Raw genomic sequence first — 21032 nt, 5'->3', positions numbered from 1 at the left:
CTAATAGCTTGATAACTGGGCTTGACGTAATCGATTTCAAATTGACTGATGCCACATTTAAGAGTAATCTGAGTTCATGTAATTATAAAACAACCTCTACACTAATGCACACAAGGACAAAGAGTGAGGAAGGGAGAATACAGATAAACTTAGCTTTCCTTATACAAGAAATGTGTTGTGCCCAACAAAATCTCTCTGTGCTGAAAATCTTCCCCTCCAGCACCTTTTTTATGGAGCAGATAACAAAGCGACATTAAGTGTTGGTGGAAGCTGTGCAGTGGTGTTATGACTGTCTCTTAAAGTCACAGACTCGTGGATGTCAGCTGAGCCGGTCGACAGCACAAAGAACAACTGAAACCCCACGCTGCTCCTGTGACTCTCCTGAAAATACCTCTGGAACGTTTCACACTGCACTCGGGAAAAGATGTGAATCTTTTGGCAGAGAATGTCACAGTTTTCATGGATGATGGACTCATTAATATGACTGGAGGTCACGGTAAGAATCTTTGCCACTAGATGGCACAACAGCACTGTCAACACCCACAGCAGCACACACTGAAAGCATCCAGTCAGCTCAGAGTGGATTAATGATGAACATAAAGCACTTGTGTCTGTTTTCTTGCCACTAAATGAAGATTTTGGGGCTGAACGTCATGTGATAATGAGAACTACAGTCTGTATGGCGACGCAGTTTGTCTGAGTGCTGTGATCTGAGTACAGAGGTGTGATGGATGATGTCAAATATCATGAAAAACCAAACATGCCTCTGAAAGGTGTGTCGGCTTCACAGACGGCGATGGTATTGTGGATCAGAAGGTGGCAGCAGTGTTATACACCGGTGAATTAAGCAATTGTCTCTGGGCAGAAAAGGCTGAACACTGAGAAATGTGGTGAGGAGAAAAAAAAGGAGCAAAGAGGATGATGTAATCCTTTAAAGGGACATTCACAAAAATGAAATATGGTAACAATAGACAGAAGGCTGTAGTGCTGAGCTGAAATGACCACGACGGATACAAATGTTTGAATGAATTATTATTTTTATTATCGATTCAAATGTCAGAAAATAGGTAAAAATGCTCAGTGACGTCTTCACACTGGTTGTTTTGTCCAACCTGCAGTTCAAGACACAAAGACATTCGATTTACAGAGATAGAAAACAGAGAATAACAGGAAACCCTCATTTTTGAAAAGCTGGAAGCGGCTTACTCAAGTAACAAAATATGTTGCTGATTAATTTGACGTCAAATTAGCTTACCGATTTGTCCGAGGATAGAGTCTTCTTGACTTTAGACATTACTGTTTCAGCTCTATATCGTGTGTATGTGTGTGTGTGTGTGTGTGTGTGTGTGTGTGTGTGTGTGTGTGTGTGTGTGTATGTATATGCTCTATCTATGGCTGCAACAAAGGAATCTGATGGGGATTTAAGTCAATTAAGGAGAAGTAACTGATGAATACAAATTTTATTAATCAAAAAAAGACAGATCATATGTGTCTCACAGCTTCATTAGTTACTGTAGGATATAGCTAGATATAGTAGGACATATCAATTCAATATCAATGTAGTGCATAACTAACGTTATCGGTCAACAAGGGAAACAAATAGAGGGGAACTGTTACAAATGTCATGTTAAAAAGTTTATGGAATCCAGTTTCACTGAACCTCTGGTATTCCCAGGGATCACTTTCACCAACTTTGTTAAATGAGCATACGCTGTGGGAGTTAATGTTCCTATCTGAGGTGAATTTGCATGAATATTTTAGCTATAGCAACATCATATTTAAAGATTACCTTCATAGAAAGAAATGGGTAAAATCCATTTTTAATAGACTTCAATTAAAAAACCATCAGTTAGCCGGTTAAAGACATATTTTATTTTTTTATTTTAATATGTGTAAGATAATTGTGTAATTTCAAGTCCCTGTGATTTCATGAAATAAATGGAGCGAAACATTTTGTACTGTGTAAAAGCCGAGGCCTAGGATCTGCCTTGTTTGCATATGACCTCAGCTCCAACGCCTTAGGCTAAACAGAAACACCATCCATTATGAGGAGTGGTTAACCAGCTCTCTCCCAAATTACAGTGACTCTGGGTTCCCATTTTACTGATTTAGCGGTTGTGTGGTTCCCCATCTCATGTTACTGACTGTTATAGTGAGATGTACTCACGCAGGCAGTCCTCCCCTTATAAAATGTCAGCAAGGCATTTTGTTGGCCATTTAACAGGCACCAAGCAGGCACCAAGTTAAACACAATTAAACATCTGTGACAAGACATTATTTTCTTATAGTACAATGGCACATTTACATCTTTTAAATTCACGCCGGAACTTAATTATACTGAACTGAAATGACCAATGTTACACTGTTGCTTCACAAATGCAGCCCCGGGCTTCTCAGTGGAGATTTAACCGCATCCTCCAACAAATGCAGGAAAGAGCGTTTTACCACCCTGACCAAGAGGCCGTTGCACAAGGTTTTCAAGAGAGCTGGGACATTTCCTGAGCATGTATGGCTTCAGTGACCGAACCACCATCACAACCCCTGTTTAAAGCTGCTAGCGACAGGTCGTTGGTCTCGCTGCGGTATGGCTGTGATTGGCAGCTGTGGAGAGGTATCCAGATAACACCCTGGTTATAGAATTGACCCCGCTTTTAACCTGTTGGTACACCTCCTGTCTTCACCCCCCCTCCCCCAACCCCCTCTGCCAAACGCCAGGCCAATCCTGACAACATTTACCCACACCAGCCTCCTCAGAGACGTCTGCCCTTTTTTAATACTGATCTTTGACCTCTCGTGCTAAAGATAAGTTAACCTCTACTACCGTGTCATGAAGCAACCGTCATGGTCTCTCCTGATGCTGTCATGTTAGCACACATGAGCAGGATCTGCCTAAAGAAAAAACCAAGTTGCAATGTGTTTTCCCTCGCTTAACAGTTTAAATTAACAGTAAAATTACATAAGGAGTCAAGACTTGGCGTTTAAGAGGGAGAAACAAGATTTGTCTAAAGTGTGAATGGCTGCAATACAATTTCCCTCTCTCTCTCTCTCTCTCTCTCTCTCTCTCTCTCTCTCTCTCTCTCTCTGTCCCACCCTCCTGCCAGTCAAGGGATTTTCCTTCCCACCATCTCCGGCTGGAACACTATTTCCGGATTGTGTCGTTCATTTACTTAGTTCGCAGAGCACTCGGGAATGAGAGGCCATGGAAAACTGAGTCTGGCAATGTGGCTAGAGCGGTAGGGAGGGAAAGACAGAGCGAGCGAGAGAGATGGAGAGAGTGCAAGACAGCTGGAGAGAGCTGGATCATCAGAGACAAGCCCAAGCAAAGGCCTTTACCAAAATAGCACAAGCAAGAATCTCTGTGGGTAACATAAATTTGAGCATGATGAGTGTAATCAAACTGAGAAGGGTTAGACATGCGACATAAACTATCTTCATGACCATGTGATGTTGAGGATTCCTTTGTCACAACTGTGTGTTTGCCTCCCTGCCTGCCTGCCAGTCTGTTTGTTTATCTGGCTGTCTCTCCGTCTCCCAAAACATCCTATTACACTACTACATCTCTGCAGTTAAAGCCCAGGCACAGACTGTTAGTGACCTGTTTACCTTTTGACATTTCCAGTGTTGATAAAAGCTAACCCCCTCTGACAGGCGTAATTGCCAAAGAAAGGTGGTCATACGAGCTTAAGAGGCCTTTGGACCTTTAAGCGGCGTGCTCCGTCCTCGTTAGATGACCAAACAGGATTGAATCCATTCACTAAGCACATCTTAGTCTTGACTCCGGGGAGCTTTACAGGAAAAGTGGTTCATCAAGAACATATCCCAACAAATTTAATTATGATATTTTTTACTTAACCAGTTAGGTTAACAATGTAATTAATTAAGCCAATAAAGACAATCATTAGCAGATTTTTTTACGTCAATGTACTTGTCTAATACTGTGAGTGCTGACCAGGGTTGCAGCAATATACAGTTTCAATGTATATCCCACTATGGAAATGTACTCTTATTATACCTTATCTACAGTATCGACTTAGTTTGTATTAGTGTTATTAAACTTCTAATCATGTTTGCTCAACCAAAAAACACTAGTACTACTTCTGCGAAACCGTAATACCGAATACTTTGTTTTATGACTTACTTCCACAGATACACCACTGTACCTAACTCTTACTCTTTAATCTGTTTAATCTGTTTCTTGTGACTCCCCCAACTTTACGGAGTACCCCTTTAATAAATATGTTCAAAATACATTCAAATCATCCACTCTATACGGGAAACATGTTGCGTTCACTGAGTCTAAGTAGACACACAGACAGATGTCACCAAAACATTCTGGTGTCCCACACATGTGCCACAGACCATAGTGGTGGGACATAAAAACACAAAGCAGGCTGTTAGAAAGGGTGAGAAAATTGGACTTTCTTACCCGACTTCCTCTAATTACTTTCTTCATTAAATTGTGCCAGACTCCAGTAACCGTTGCTTTTATTTTGTCTGTGTTGTTCTATGGTTCTCACCATTACAATGCCATCCAGATGTTAAATTATATCTCATCTAATGATATTATTCTATTTTTTTAATTGTTTCATTACTATACTATGTTGTGTAGTGATGTAGTTGTATATAAGGTTATATAGTGTATCTGTATCTGTAGTGTGCTCATTTATGTCTTTTTTTCTTACATTCATACTTATTAAAGACTTTATAGAACTAGTACATCCTTCCTTGGCAATACTGTATTTAACTATGGTCGTGCCAATAAAAATTCAAATTTGACTTTTATCCTGCAGAAGAAAAAAGACAACACAGCCTCTGGCATAATTTTTCTTGGGTCACCATGACAATTTCTGCCTGTGCAGTCAGCAGTTTTACGGTATAGTTGTCTGTCATGCAGAATCTCTGCTCAAGATTGACTGTGTGGTGAAAAGCCCACAGAGTGCAGGTGTGAAGTGGAGAGATGACAGTAATCCATTTTAAATGTTATGACAACAAATGTAATCAGTATTTTGGAACACATAGCATTGGTACAAGCTGTATTAATAATGTAAATTAGTGGAGTGTGTGGGAGGGAGTTTATGTGCCGTAAATCACCCAGTGTGTTCAGATTGTTGCAGAGAGGATTAGAGAGTTCAGGGAACAGAGCAGAGTGACTCTTGATAACTTCAATCACATTTATCCTGTTCTTTCAAGTCAGAGAATGTTTTGTTCTCGTGACACTTTTTCCTAAACTGAGTGAACTATTTTGACTAGACCAGAGGAGAAAAAAAGGATCACGTACTGGAATCTCAATGTAGATGAGTCGACTCATCTACATGGTAATAAAAAGTCGGGTTTTCTACCCAAAGTACCCTCACCTGTTAGTTCCAGAAACTACTTTCCAAAGAACTGAAAGGTTCCTTCAGCCCTTTATTGTCTATATGTGACCACCGCAGTCTAAAGTCTCGCAAAGGTTGTGTATTGGGTATGTATTTTTTGAACACGACTATACGATGTCTGTCCATCTTTTGTATGCTTTCTTCTGTAACTCCATGTAAATGTGTAAGAGCACAGTGAGCAAAAACAAACCACCTAAAAATGGTGGCTGAAATAAAAAGCTGCCCACCATTTTTAGGGGGTAAAATAATGTCCCTGGATCTTAATTTAGACCCTGGACTCTAGGCTCTGCAGCGGAAATGCAGTTCCTCCAAAGGTTCCTAGACCCTGGGGAAAGGTCCTGCAGTGGAAACACAGCTTAAAGGACCAGTTTGAAGGATTCAGTGGCATCTAGGTCTAGTTGAATATTGCAACTCACTCAGCTTTCAGTAAAGTAAAGTTAAACAAATAATGACCTTCTTAACCTTCTGGGACCTATATCCCAACCTATAGCCTTAAAGCACCAAGGTAAATCTAAATGCATGACGCAGAAAAGGAGTTCACTTGCTCCCCTCCCAGCTCAAGGTTGTGTCATTTACGCAGGTCCCCAATGCTGCTATTATTTGTGCGGGAGTTGTGTAATCCTAGATTCTTTTGTCCTATCCACTTATTGTTGTGGCTCCTCACCGAGTGCTTAACACATGCTGAAATAACTTCCTTAAGACCTATGTAAGCAAATACCACTTAAAGTATTTGTATGCCTGTACATGAGAATGAGCGTGTGTGAGGGCAAAAAGGGAAGGGGGCTACTTGCGTGCGGGACAGGGGTGGTTTGTTTTGTCAGCAAAATGTCAATCTGTCTTTGCAAGGTTATCCCATATGATCTCCCTAAATACACAGGGCTTGGTTGTCCATCTGGTTGGCCGTTGAGAGCTCCACCCCCCCCCAGCATTAACACCCACCACTGCTAGCCCAGGTCTGGAGGTCTTGTCTTTCTACCTCCCACTGAGAGGATATGAAAAGGCCGACAAAGCTTTCCATTCTCTTCTCTTACTGTCAGATTTTTGGATCAGTGTAATCCTCAAATGGCTGCAACACGTGTACAGCGGTTTGGTTGCTCCCTAACAACTAACTTGACAACTAAACAATGCAATGGTTCTTACTGAAAAGGGACACTCAGAAGAATTTTGCACGTCCAGAAAAGATCCGGACTCTCCTACGTGCACGCACACACACACACACACACACACACACACACACACAGCCAGCCAGGCAACCACCCAACATCCCCTAAAAAGTCCAAAAAGCCAGATCCGTCCCCAGTCCAAACTGCCCTGGGCTCCCCTAAGCTATTCAGCGTGTGCAAATGAAAGATGTGTCTTGGAACAGTGCAAGGCTCTAGGCAGAGGAGAAACGAGCCTCGCGCACAGATATACACTGCAGCCCTCTGGACAAGTTTGGCACCCACACCAGCAACTATGGGCCAAAACTCATGTTGCGTGCTAACTCGCTCCCTCCCCCATCCCCTCATGCTATCCCGCTCTGCAATTATATGCTATGCTCCCACCCAAACATGTAAGAATAGGCCTTCTCAGTCAACAGACAAACCGAGTCATTCTGTCCTCAAACCATGACATCATGACCATTTGACTTCAGCGTGAAATTCAAGCTTAATTTAACTTTGTCAGGAAGAAAAAAAGGAGTTGTGTGTGTTACAGTGGAAGAGCGGTGCCCTGGTGTGAACAGTAACTTGGTGCAATTCTGGGAAGGCACAGTTAATGTATTCTCTTGAATACCAGACTTACGAGGAATATGTGACTCATGACAATCTCACACATCATATATTTACTGTAAGAAGTGGTGACAGTGGGCATGTTCAGAAGAGAGCAGGACTTATTTTCACTTTCAGCACAGTTACAATTGTTGTACAATTGTTTAGTAGCTTATGCATAATATCTAATATAAACTTTTCAGCAATGTGGGTGTCAATTAGAGGCTTAATTATAACAATCACATGAAATTAAATAATAATATAATTTAATTATAACAACAATAAACACCAGAATCCCAGATGATATCTTGACTTATGTCACAATATGTACATTAACACATCTGCCAGCTTTAGCTCAGTATAATGTCAGTGGCCTCCAGCTTTTGAACATTTGGTGGGGTTTCGATGCTTGAGAGGCATCTATCAAACTGCTGACAGCTATTGTGTGAAGCGCACCTCATTTTCCAAATCTGCCTCGCAACAGAGTCCTCTCCTCTGTCCTTGCCTCTCTGGGAGGGGTTCTTAATAGTGTGTGAGCGCTTGCGTGAGCGTGCCCGTGCATGTATATATGACAGAACCGAACCAATGACAGGCACCTCAGCCCAGCCCAGCCCTCGCAACAAAGAGGGCTGGTGGGTTTCACTGCAGCCCCTCTCGCTCTCCCACACGCTCATAAATAACCATACAGAGCCTCTGTCCTGGCCAGGGGGAGAAAAGGGAGAGAAAAGAGCCATTTAGGCAGCTCCTCTCCTCTCATGCCTTCCAGCTGACCTTTTCTAAGGGTCAATCAGTCCAACCACAACTCCATACTTCGACCCCCCTCCCTCCTCCTCCCCTCTCTCTCCTTACTGACACTAACCTGAATCATCTCAACTCTGGTGCTCCAGAGAGAAGCCACTTAGCAGGCTTGGGTCATTGTAAGGAGCATTTAAGAAGTAGAAGGCATAAAGCCTCACAAGCTCTCAGCTCCCGAGCATGTGAGATGGCAGGCGAGGTCAGAGGTGAAGGTCACAATATGGGAGGGGGGGAATAAATCCTGTAGCATGGACGACAATAGCTGCAATCCCCACTGACAATGATGCCATTGTGGGCTATGGGTTGCTTAGTGTGTCCTGGAGCTGTGCCTAATAGAGTTATAGTGCTGATGTGATGGCTGTGTAGCTGAGGAGAGCAGTGTCCTTTTATATAAAGGGAGCAACTGCTGAGGAGCTTGAAAGAGGTCTCGGCTTCTCAATTTTGCTTTGCATGAAAGCCTGGGATTGTGTGTGTGTGTGCATTTGTTTGTGTGTATGTGAGAGAGACAGAGGTTAGGCCAGGTTACTATCTTAACTTCACTGAACTTCCATCCATTAATCCTTTGCTCACTGACATACATGACTCCTCTCTCTAAAGACCCATGGCTGACTTATAGATGAAGATGCATTGCAGAAGTTTTGCTGATTTCTTTCTGAAGTGGGTTCACCTGACAGACAACAACACAGACGTGGTGTTTAGAACAATTGGGAAACTTCAGAATTTACTTTTGACTTGTTCTGAAACAATCTTTTAATTGTTTAAATAATTTATCAGGTTCTGTGTTTTAGTTTACTGGGTTTTGGAACGGTGGAGAGACAAAACCAAAACTGTTTTATTATTTCTGACATTTAAAACAAAACAGTTCATCAGAAACAATGACATGAATGACAACATATTATGTGGCTGTGATAAATAATCCTTAGTTCCAGCCCTATAACCTACTATAACCATACCTAATCATACAAAGGCTGCAAAACTGACAACATCTCATGGATATGTTCTGCTTACACTTGTCACAGTCGGGCCTTTATTTGGCGCACCACTTAAGCAGAGAGGTGGGGAAGGCCTCTGGAGAGACAGAGGCCGCTGATACCACAGGATCATCATCCCCGGCATAACTCAGACACTCAGCTGGTAAACGTTATGTGGTGGCATGCCACGAGTACCTCAGTTGTCACCTCTGTTAGCGAGATTAGGCTCTGGCAGAATGGAGTGACAGATGACGAGTGGTGGGTATGACCACCAGGTGCTAATGCAGAGGACGGAGAAAGAGACAGCTGGACTTGACAGACAGCGAGGCAGACACTGGAGTGTTTGGAAAAACGGTATGTCAGTTTTGCTGATGTCTATAGTAACAGTAGCCTCCAATTTGACATTCCCTCCACCAAACATTGGTTTTCTGTTTTTTCTTCCTCTTTTTGGCTTCTCTTTGACCTCCTTAAAAGAACAAGCTATGTTTCCCAGGGCCCAGCTATTTGAAGCTCATAGTTTTGGTCATCCAAAGTTTTCTGTTCCAACTCAAGCCGTTCAGACACTGTCCCCACTTACATTTCCACAATGGCAGGGTCCTGGGGGCCAGACCATAGCCGCCCTACACTCTGCCCGCAGTTGAGTTGCCTCTGGCAGGACTACTGCGTGCTTTGTGTGCTGGTTCTGGCCGCCGATCAGGGAAACCCCACAGTCTCTCCATGGTGAATGTCGAACGCCCTGCCAAGACCATTATGCATCCCTTCAATGGCCGTGAATAGCAGCACACTACAGTACAGAAGATTTGAGAGATGTGCAATTCACCCAGGCCTACAATGCGAGACCATGACACAGATACCGACACTGGTGAACTGAACTAATCCCTGACATGGTTTCTCCGTGTTGTGTCTTTGAGTCTTTTTTCTGATCGACAACAAACAAAACAAAGCCTGATAAAAAAGTGTCCTACATTGCATTGCACCGGAAGTATGAAAACAGTTGCTGAATTATATTCCTTGACACAGTTAGGGAACTGACTCTAAACAAACATTACTCTCTAAAAGGCCAGGAGATTATTCCACTGATTCTACAAATACTGGTTGTTGTGACTTAGTGTGGCTAAGTGAATGACAGCAGGAGGCCTATCATTTATACATTTAACATAATATGTGGATTAAAGCTCTTTCCATAATTTCACCACAGAGTTCACGTAAAACACACTTAACCACAATAACCTAATAACCTCTAAGACACAAAAACCAATCCTGTTCGCCATTCTCCTGAGCTCTTATGCATTTGTATTTCACTTCCTGACACTGCTTTCCTGACCAGAGAAATGACCAAATTATAATGTTTCTAACACCTACTCTCCTCAGAATTTGCTTCCTACAATAGTCCCTCTGTAGTCCTTCTAAGTTGTTTGTTTGTCAAAAATGTAAATCTAACAGAATTACAGTTTAACTGTTATCTACATTTACACAGTAGAACATCTGTCTATTAATTTCAAACTCATGCAGCGTTTCCCAGCACTCCCACAGTCCAGTGGCCTATTGTGGTAGTGGATATCAAGATGAGTCACATCAGCTAGCAGGCAGCTGGCAGGCTTGCCGTATCAGCCTATCCCAGTAATCTTACGATTAGCCTTCACTGATCCCATCAGGACTGCCTGGATCTGGGGTGCAAAGCCTAAAGGTTTATCCTGCACGTCCGCCCCCCCTCGCCCCGACCACTATACACACACGACACAAATGCACAGCACATCCCAGATATCATTTTTTAATACTGATCATAAAGGAAACACATCCCAAACACAAAGCCCAAAGTCCCCCCACTGATGTGCCTGAAGCCCCGGTGCTGTTGCGTCTCCAGAGGATGGTAGTAGTGAAATGTGTCATGGGGGTCAGACCCAGAAGTTAAAGGGGCAAATTTTGTGGTCTTCTGACACCGGGGGATGGGGAGGGTGAGGTGGAGAGAGGGGGGTGGTTGGGTAGCAGCCAAGTGACATGCCGCGACAGGCTACAAGGTGTCTTAAAGTAGGAACGCATGGCAAGCACACAGACAAACACTCATACATTTCACCCACAAATACACACAGACACACGTGAGCACATTCAGCCAACGTGCACACACACCCACACAATTACATACTTGTCAAATGGAGGATCTGATGTCTCAAAGAAACCTGCCAACATCCAACGATTACCACTTGACAAGTTATAGAGCATTTGCATAAAACATGTAAATGATACAATTTTTTTTTTACCTAAATCTTTTTTAAATAACTCTGTATGTGTTTGTCTGGAATACCAACTGGGTGCGCTCTCTTGCCATAATATGGTCCATAATGGCAGCTACTGAAGGACGGTTCATGGGCACCGACTGGACACAGGAAAGAATCGTCTTACTGATGGGAAAAAGGAATGCTGGAGGCATTTACCTCCCTGACTCTCTGTCCTTGGGTCAAAAGGGGACCAGCCATAAACGCCTGGACACCAACAGAGACAGACCTCTGACCATACAGGCCTTGTTTCACTTTCCTTGCAGCCACTTACATTAGCTGGTGGAAGAGGCCCTGGCTGTTTAAATTTATAGCACAATGTCATTCTGTGTCATGAAATGAGCAACAATGCATGTATTCATCCAACATGAATGCATAAGCAGATAGTTATCCTGATTCTCGGGCCATTTTTAGCATATGAACATAGAAACAGCAGAATGTCTCATTATAAAACAGTCCATTCGTTCAGCCTTATTTTCGTTTTTTAAATCTCTAATGTGTACGTATGTTAACACCCTTGCTATTACCTATGGTGTCTTTAACAGGGTGATCTGAGAGCAGCAATAATAACGAGGGGCAGCAGTCAAGATGCCATTTTTGCTGCCGAACATGTTTGACAAGCTCAACGAGAATATAATACACACTTTCCAAGTAAGCAGTCTACTCTGTCACCTTGCAGACAAAAGAGTTTGGTGCCTGGAATCTGGTGCTCCCTGGATGCCAAACAGCTAAGGACAGTTGTCAGACATTGTCATTAAACCTATAGCATGATGTCATTTCATTGCAACCTATTCACTCACCAGTAAATTTGTGTAAATCTTAAGTGGCAGAAAATAATAATAATATATATAATAAATATAATTTAAAAAATGTAAGGTATAAGTTAGATCACGTCCTTATTTAAGCTTTTAAGCTAATAGACTAGGTTTTCCTTTTCCATTCATGCCCTGAAAGGAATTTTTCAGCTGTTACAGTGCAGATTGAGGAGAGTTGAATGAAACAGTCTGGACTGTACCATTACATTGTAGAGGTTACTGATGTGGTATACACATCATACATACACAGTATCTGCGAGCGGAATTCACCAAATAAATTACTAAATCTCGGGCAGATTCTACTAAAAAACAATGCTTGTTTTTATTCAACTGTGTAATATAAACTTGACTGGGTCTGTTTGACGTGACAACCGACCCTACAAGAAAAAGAAACCCCCTGCTGTAGCAGCGGGTTGGGCCGCGCCAAGATGATGTTACGAACAGCCCTTTAAAGTCGCTCCACTTCCGAGATGAAGTTAAGTAGAGCTCCGCCGTACAGCGAGTAGACATGAACTGACAATCTCTGTAAAAAAAAAAAAACCCAGTTAGACAGGGTATGTTGAGACAATACATTTGGACTTTGGGATGTTTTACGGACTCGGAAACGAAGGACTTTTGTTTCCGTCCACATCTATGTAGGACGTGGCGACTGCATTGAAGTCAATTTGCAGCAAAAGGAAAACGTGCAATTTTTTTTTTTTCAAATAGGCGCAAAGACAACAGCGGCAACCTGGACTACTCTTTTGAAACAGGAATGGTTTATCCTCCCGAAGGTTTATTCTACATCGAAATGGATCAAGCACCACCAGGTAAGTTAGGGTTAAACAGCAGCCATTGTCTGATCTGCGGGGGGTCGGAAAACCTTTTTATACGTGTGTCTGCTTTCTCCCCTCCTCTGGCATCACCCTGTTTAATATCTGTAATGAAGCTGACATCTGACAAAACGCTGTGCAGGTGTCGTTAAAACGTGATAATGGATCGGGTCCCGAGTGCTGCGCTCCCCAAGTGGCATTGCCCAGGCATGCATAGCGCAATCCACTTGCCAATTACGTAATAGCTTTCGGTGGACCAGGCGCAGTGGCTTGCCTCTTTTCTTTTGTCCCAGCGCCTAGGACTAACTTGGGAAGAAATGCATGGCGCTTTTTTAAATTTTTACATTTTTTTTGCATCTGTGGCCATAAAGCGACAGATTGGCAGAAGGTGTACAGCAGTGTTCAGAGAGCATTTTGTAAGGGAATACAGTTGGAGTGCGCGTTAATGAGCGCCGCATGAAACGACCGCTTTGTTCTCCTCTGCAGCCAGCCGTGCTTAATTTGTGTGCTAGCTCTCAAAGTAGGCTACAGGCGAGCAGACTAGACACACTCGTCTCATGACTAAACTCCGGCAACTCACCAATAGTTCTTCTTTTGTATTATTATTATTTACATTTGTCATCTGACCTCCGCGTTATTACATTGTCCTAACAGTGTATAACAGTCCTTCTTGTGTCCTGTTCTAAATGTCAACCTTGCTTATGAAAGCTGCATCATATTGCTAGTGCACATTGCATTCATTATTCTGTATGATTATGACTGATAAGCCCAGAGTATGAACTTTAAATGAATACTGCTGACACACCGTAAGAACAATACAGATGCCTTGTATTGTCCCCATAAGGTCTGTGTTGTGTATGTGTCAGTGACAGTCCCTGGGTTTGGTTATTGAGACTCCCATTACCTTTTATGTGTCTCTGGGTTGGAGGTGCAGAACCAGGCGTGAGTGGTTAGATATGTTTTATTATTCCGTGCTTAAATTTCGTGGCTCTTGTCTGTACTGGTATGCGCATGTGGGTTTTGGAAGCCAGTGGAGTTTCTTGGCAGGAGACAGACAGGCAGGAGGAGGGGGTTTTGGGGGGGAGGGGGAGGAAGGTGTGCAGATTTAATTTTGCTGAGTTCAGGAGCTGCAGCTTTTGGTTTTGTGCCTGCCACTGTGCTGCTGCACCTGCCTTTTGTTTATTTTAAGGTCAGAAAAAAAGAGAAGAGAGCGGATGGTGGGAGAAACCCACATTTTCTCCTCTCTGAGGGTGCTCTTGTATTCTCCCCAACTGCCTCCTGAAAGGCACTTTTGTCCTGTAGTGAAATATATCGCCCTTCACCTCCTCTTGATGCGGTTTGCCCTCCTTTTTCATTTTTAGGAAAACGCTTAATCTTTCGGCCAGGCTCGCAGATTTTATTCCTTAAAGGTTGACGGAAAACTTGAGAGGATCTGTAAGCGTGCAATCATTATTAAGTAGGAAGGGTGGTCCAAAATATAACTTGTGGTTTATTTAATGCCTTTCATGCAGTTCAGGACGGTGCCAAGGGCTGCTGCAAACTTCAGAAGCTGCACTTTAATCTACTTTGCAAGTAGTGTGAGAATTCCTGGAATAATAAAAGCGAACATGTTTCATAGTTGTTGACTGACGGGGCTCAGAAATGAGGTCTAACTGCCACATTTCCTTTTTTAGTGCTGACCACTTAAGATCTTGGTAATGATCTGGCAAGTGATATCTCCTGGAAACATGCCTGGGCTTGTCCTCAGACCTTGACAGGCTCCATCAAGCAAGGGTGTGACAGAGTGTGTGTGTTGGTGGTGGTGGGGGAGTTGAGGGGGGGTGGTACACACTGAGAACACTGTATTTCCATAACATACACACACACACACACACACACACACACACACACACACAGTTGATTGCGATAGCCATACTATTGAAAGTATTTTCAATATTTTTCTGATAGATCGCTTTCTAAGAAACTGGCATCCTGATCATTTGCATTTAATTTTCTTATCAGTCTTTCTCTTTTGCTTTCTAGCTCTGCCTCCCAGGTCAACAAAGCCAGTGTCCTCCACCATGAACAACAACTGCCTTTCACCACCTGTGTATTCGCTACAGGACGCCGAATGGTACTGGGGAGACATAAGCAGGTAAATAACATTAACAGTCCCATATCAAACGTGCTGTCATTCTAACAAACACTAAGATGATTGTTGGACGTATTGGTATTTGAGACCTGTTAACCGTTCACTTTTTTTCCCTCAGGGATGAGGTGAACGAGAAGCTTCGAGACACACCTGATGGCTCCTTTATGGTGCGGGACGCTTCCACAAAGCTGCAGGGAGACTTTACGCTGACATTAAGGTAAGCAGAAGAAAAAGAGACTAACAACCCTTCGCAAGCACTACCACAAAAATTCTTTGCATTCATAAACTAATTTTGTGCGTTGCCATTTCACGTTTCAGGAAAGACGGGCACAACAAGTTGATAAAGATTTACCACCGCGATGGGAAGTACGGCTTCTCGGACCCCCTCACATTTACTTCAGTAGTGGAGCTCATATGGCACTACCAGCACCATCCGCTGGTCGAATACAACGCCACGCTGGACCTGATGCTCACACATCCTGTTTCCCGCTTCCAGCAGGTTAGCGAGCAGCAACTTTTAATGCTTTTTTAATTAAAATGTCCTTAAAAAGTCAGACGCTGCAAAAAGCGATGATGGAGATTTGTGTTTAGTACACAGGATTATGAATTGTACATATTTAAGTGTGATATTTTTCCTCCAGGTGAAAGAGGACACTGTCGACGTCGCTGGAAGAAAGCTCAAGGAGGTTCACAGTCAGTATCAAGAGAAGACGAAGGAGTTTGATCGTCTTTATGAAGCATTCACAAAGACCTCGCAGGTAAAAACACACTTAATAAATGAACTCTGAAAAGATATACAGTGGAATTTACATTCATCAGTCTTTTCTTACTGGAGGTGTTCTTTGTGATGCAGGAGATCCAGATGAAGCGAACAGCAATTGAGGCCTTCAATGAGACAATGCTGATCTTCGAGGAGCAGTGTCGTGAACAGGAGCGTTATGGAGAGGAGTTTGAGAGGAACAATCAGTCTGAGGGCGCCGACAAAGATCTAGAGAGGTACTTTATTTCATTGTGGTCCAAAAAATAAAATGTCCCCAGATGTAGTTTAATTTGTGTGCACGTAGCCCATGTTTGCTGAACTGTATTCAGACCTGCGACCTTTACTGCCCCTCTTTAGCTTTCTGATCAATTACGAGAAGCTCAAGTGTCGTCTCGGGGAGATCTACGACAGCAAAATCCATCTGGAGGAAGACTTAAGAACGCAGGTGGAGGACTACAGAGAGACGGACAGGAAGATGAACAGCTTGCGGCCTGACCTTATCCAGCTACGCAACATTAGAGACCAGTACCTAAAGTAAGTAGTGTAGTTAAGTAGTAAATTAGTAAGTAAGAGCATTTCCGTAGCTGCTCTGTTAAGTGCAGTTAATTTATGTGAAAAATAAAACCTTTCTTTACACTTTCTCCTTGCAGCTGGCTTAATCACAAAGGCGTACGGCAGAAACGTATAAATGACTGGCTGGGGACGCAGAGTGACAGCCTTGATGAGTAAGTTTCAACTAATTCTGTTTAAGAAAGCAGCCGATAACTTAAAAATGAAATACAGAATTATTACAGTAGCGTTACAATACGACTCTTGTGTTTTTCAGCACATATGTGTTGAAGGGAGACGAGAAGAATTTGCCACATCAGGATGAGACGAGTTGGTTTGTCGGTGAACTGAGCCGGACGCAGGCCGAGGAGATGCTTCAAGGGAAAGCCCCTGGAACATTCCTGATCCGTGAGAGCAGTAAACAAGGATGCTACGCCTGCTCTGTTGTGTGAGTGTGACATTTTAGTAAGCAGTACCTGGAGAACAGATTGATTTTTGAGATGAATATTATGCATGGTGTAATGGTGTGACACTTATTGATGTTTTTTTTCCTTTATTTTGTTACAGCGTGAATGAGGAAGTGAAGCATTGCATGGTCTACAGCACACCGCACGGATACGGCTTTGCTGAGCCCTACGACGTCCACTGCTCACTGAAAGACCTTGTCCTGCACTATCGCCTGCACTCCTTAGCGCAACACAATGACGCCCTGGATGTTCGGCTGTCACATCCAGTACACGCCAAAGCTGCAGCCACGCCTTCTCAAAACGCAGAGGAACACAAACTCTTACAGACTCCAAAACACACAGCGGGGCTCCCGCCTGCCGCTCCAGAGATGTAATCCAACGGAAAGAGACAAAAGGACATGTTTACTGCAACCTGCGAGGATGACTGCATCGAGGTGCAATGTGTAAAGTTTTGCACTACAGTGATTCCATCGGTTTTTGTGAATGGGAGTTCACAGATTGAAGTGGGACCGGATCTTGAATGTCAGCTTGAACTTTGTTTTTGTTTTTTTGTTTTCAAAGAGACTGTTTAAGCTTTTAATGTTTTTTTTTGTACTTCATTTATTTCCATTTCTTTAATGGACACCTTTTCGGTAGGGATGTTGACAACCAGAAAATTGCTCACTGGCGTCAGGTGCTGCACCTTTGTTAGACTTTTACAACCGGAGTTGATGTTGTAAAAGATGTCCATTTCCCTAGTTAAAATGTTTCAGTTGAAAATTTGACCAATAGGTTAGAAACATATTTGGTTACAATGGAGTTATATTTGTACCTCATTCCTGAGTGTGTGAGGGCCCATTCTGAGGACAGAAAAAAAGGCTTTTTGCAAGCACATAAATTATATTTATCATGCACAGAAAGTTTGGATTTGAGCGAGAAAAAACAAGTCCTCGATGAATCATTTACCTGATAATATCCACATAAGCACACAGTGATGATCTCTTTCACTCTCTCAATGTGTAAGATAAGATTTAAGACTTTATTGATCCCACACTGGGGAAATTTACTTGCTAGCTCCTGATACAACACAACAGAAAAGAAAATGCACATGAAACAAAATAAAAAAATAGAACAGAAAAATGCAAGATATAATAAAATATAAAAAATTAGTCAGAGTTTTATGTACAAATTGAAATAACTCAGAGGGTTGTACATCTGATTTTATAAGAATGTTATTAGTTGGTTTATAGTAATTAGTGAATTATGTCAGCTAGCTATATAACTATTAGAATCAACTCAGGGCTCTATGCTTTTTACCACTTTTTACAGGGGCTTGCGCTACTAAGATAAAAAAAATTAGAGGCAGTTTAAGTTCCATTTCTTTTCAAGGAACTTCATAAATAATTTCAATGTCTTGGCTGTGTAGTTTGCAATCTTAAAGGAAGCCAAGTAGCTCAGTTAGTTACTGCATATATGAGAGATGTTAGCTCCCAAACTACCAAGACAGTTTGGCTGCAAGCTAATAAAGTACAGACTAACTTGCAAGCGGTTCATAAAACTGTATACACTGCTAATGAAGAAATTACACACTCGTTTTCTGACTGGCTGGCATTGTAGAACACTGTCACACGCTGTCAAGTAGAGCCGAGCGCAGAGATGTTGAGAGAAACACTAGGGTCCCAAGTATTTGGTAGCGCACAGAGCAGGGAAATGATTAAACTGAGTGAAAGAGGTTATCATCATGCACTCATGGGGATGTAGGAAACACGGTAAGAAATGTATTGAGCACAAATAGATTTTTCTTTGTTCAAATTAAATTGCTTGTGTGATAATTTCTCTACAAACTCTAATTTATGTGCTTTTTCTGTACTCAAAATGACCCATTACCTCAGGTATGTGGCAGGAATACAACACCATAGGTTACTACTACGTAGTGCATTTGTGAGGGGGATAATGGTGCTGTAAACAGTCTGTTTCCGTCATACTGGTTTGGTGGACCAAACCATTTCTTGGGTAAATGCCACGTGTGAATATGTGAAAAGTCGTGGTGCATCTTGACAATATGCCCCTTTCTTAAACAGGCATTCATATACAGTGGATAATTATGTAGCATTAACATCCTGTAGAATACCATTGTACGAGCATACTCAATGTTAAACCCATTGACCAAAGCACTTAATAGTGAGCGAAACTACGTCCCTGTTAAGTCCGGTAATTGCATTTGGGCAAGGGGAGGGCAATTTATGTACACCTGCTGATGTGCTGATCAAAACATAATCTGAAGTACTGTATGTTATATTCTGTTACTCAAAGAAGTATAAGCTTTTTGTATTCTATATATATTTTTTCTATAAACATGCCACAAGATGAAAGCTTGAAGAAAGTGCAATCCAACAGTATTTCTATTGTTGCAATGTATGACGATGATGATGGTGGTGAAGGTAATGCTGTTATGAGAGGTTGACATTTGCCACAAAAATGCACTCTCTTTGGTGGTGTCGGTATGATGTGGCCTCCGATGTTTGTGTGAACTGCCAGAGGTCCGGAAGTATCCTGCCTCCATTACTTGAACTGTGGCATTGCTCGAGCTATGAATGTTTTTCATGACATGCCGCCTACATAGCTTAAGAGGAAAGGAATCCATGTTGAACTTGGCACATTTTTCAAGTTTGAGGACAATAGATACTCTGTACAGAGAAACTGTAAAATGTATTTCTGAGGTTGGTTTATGGAAGGAGGGTGATTACGCCTCTTATAAAAATATAACTCCACTGGGGGATTGAGGAAACTCCTCGGGTGAAGCTAAGCAATGTGAGATCCTGACCTTTTTCTTGCTGAAAGACAATAAACTGATGAGGGTTTTGTCAACTTACATAATCCATTGCTTGTCTTTCTTCTACACAGTCTATTGCTTTCACAGTATGCACGCTTTTTTTAAAAAATAATTTATGGTAACCATGTAAAAAGATGTTAGTATTTATATATATATATATATATATATATATATATATAGTGTATAATTGTGTATATATAGTATTTTTTTCCCCAAGTAGTGTTACAAATTTTTTATGACACAAAAATGACAAAACACAAAGCATAGAAAAGTTGTCTAAAATATACCGTCAGTCTGTAGTGGAGCCACTGTCGTCCGATGAGCTTATCCTTGGGTCAGCAGAGATAGGAGGCAGCGAGGGCACTGGAGGACACACTGTGGACAGATGGAAGAGAAAGGAAGCGATAAAGACAATAGCAGGATATGTGCAGGCCCTGTCCCTACTAGGTCTGGCCGCCGTTGAGTCACTAGAAAACAATCTGTCAGTCCTACTTCGGAATGAACATGCTGTTTTTTCAAACGTTTTTTGATGTTCCTGGGAAAGGAATGCAGCTCATTTGGGTTTCGTCTGCAGAACTTTATCACAACACCATTGTTGCCCTGATAATTACGCAAACTTTAGCACTATCTACAAATGAGCCGCTACAATATGGTGACCACTGAGGAGGATGACGATGCTGACTCTGGGTGACACCACCGCTGGCCCTCCGTGACCGGAGCAACAGGTGGCCTGTTTCCACCATCACATAAGGTCTGTGTTAGGTAGGGATTAATGAGGTGCAGAGGGCGGGGATGTACTGGGGGAGAGCCTCAGTTGCAGGCCACGGATTACTCCCTCTTACCTGTGTCAGCATAGAGAGCTGGTGGACAGGCTGCGTTCGTGCTCGGCTAGAGATGGACCAGATGCAGGGGAGAGATAGATAGTTAGGACAGACTGTACCAGAGCTGAGTCACACTCAGGCTGCAGCATGAGTGTCCACAAGACAGAGAGAGAGTGGGTAGAGAAAGCGTGTGGGGTAGACAAGACAGGAAAAGAGGAGGGACAGGAAAGAGTACTCACAATTCCTCATACCTCCTGTACAGGATGGTATAAAAATGAAGGCTGGAAAGGTCAAATTGGGCCTTTTTGCTGCACTTCCTTTAACCTGAAACACACTCCCACCTGGCTTCAGCCCAGAACTATTTGCTTTGACAGCAGTTTAGTTTGCACCACTCAGTCCTATGTTCCTTATCTCGGTGAAATCTGAATTTAATCCATATAAAAACACGAAGCCCCCCCCTCCACCCCACAGCTTTCTCCTGCTCTTACACACACATAGTCCGTTTCTACTTCCCTTTCTCTTTGCTTGTTGCTCCTTTAAATTCATAGTCATTTTGCTTTATAGTTCCTGGCTGGGGGAGGGATGGGGAAGGAGGGAGGGATTGGGGGGGGCGGGGGGCAGCAGGACGAATTACCTTTGGAGTCACGCCTAAAATACACACCCCATGAACTGTCTCTCAGGCTTTCAGAAAGAGAGGTTTTCG

The 21032-nt window shown here is 42.6% G+C and overlaps 1 protein-coding gene and 1 long non-coding RNA gene across 2 annotated transcripts; one reads left to right on the top strand and one right to left on the bottom strand.

The window, feature by feature from the left end:
• Positions 1 to 1019: 1019 nt before the first annotated feature.
• On the bottom strand, positions 1020 to 20866 carry LOC127362575 (uncharacterized). The gene is made up of 4 exons (XR_007884482.1): positions 20569 to 20866; positions 20351 to 20396; positions 19796 to 19883; positions 1020 to 1112 (listed from the first exon to the last, which is right to left on the bottom strand). It is a non-coding gene; the product is annotated as an uncharacterized LOC127362575 (long non-coding RNA).
• LOC127362452 (phosphatidylinositol 3-kinase regulatory subunit gamma) lies at positions 12440 to 19552 on the top strand. The gene is made up of 10 exons (XM_051398161.1): positions 12440 to 12786; positions 14812 to 14923; positions 15039 to 15137; positions 15239 to 15419; positions 15562 to 15678; positions 15774 to 15916; positions 16038 to 16214; positions 16331 to 16405; positions 16507 to 16677; positions 16797 to 19552. The coding sequence occupies exons 1-10, from the start codon at positions 12732 to 12734 to the stop codon at positions 17068 to 17070; spliced, it is 1404 nt and encodes a 467-aa protein (XP_051254121.1). The 5' UTR covers positions 12440 to 12731; the 3' UTR covers positions 17071 to 19552.
• Positions 20867 to 21032: the final 166 nt, after the last annotated feature.

The sequence above is a fragment of the Dicentrarchus labrax genome, unplaced genomic scaffold, assembly GCF_905237075.1.
Source record: "Dicentrarchus labrax unplaced genomic scaffold, dlabrax2021, whole genome shotgun sequence".
Lineage (NCBI taxonomy): Eukaryota > Metazoa > Chordata > Actinopteri > Moronidae > Dicentrarchus > Dicentrarchus labrax.
This window is presented reverse-complemented; position numbering and strand designations above follow the sequence as displayed.

Bases quoted from the DNA above. Each gene is read 5' to 3' on its own strand.
- LOC127362452 (XM_051398161.1), top strand. From the start codon at position 12,732: ATGGTTTATCCTCCCGAAGGTTTATTCTACATCGAAATGGATCAAGCA. The intron at 14,924-15,038 runs GTAAATAACATT...TTTTTCCCTCAG, and splicing joins TACTGGGGAGACATAAGCAG to GGATGAGGTGAACGAGAAGC. The intron at 15,138-15,238 runs GTAAGCAGAAGA...TTCACGTTTCAG, and splicing joins GACTTTACGCTGACATTAAG to GAAAGACGGGCACAACAAGT.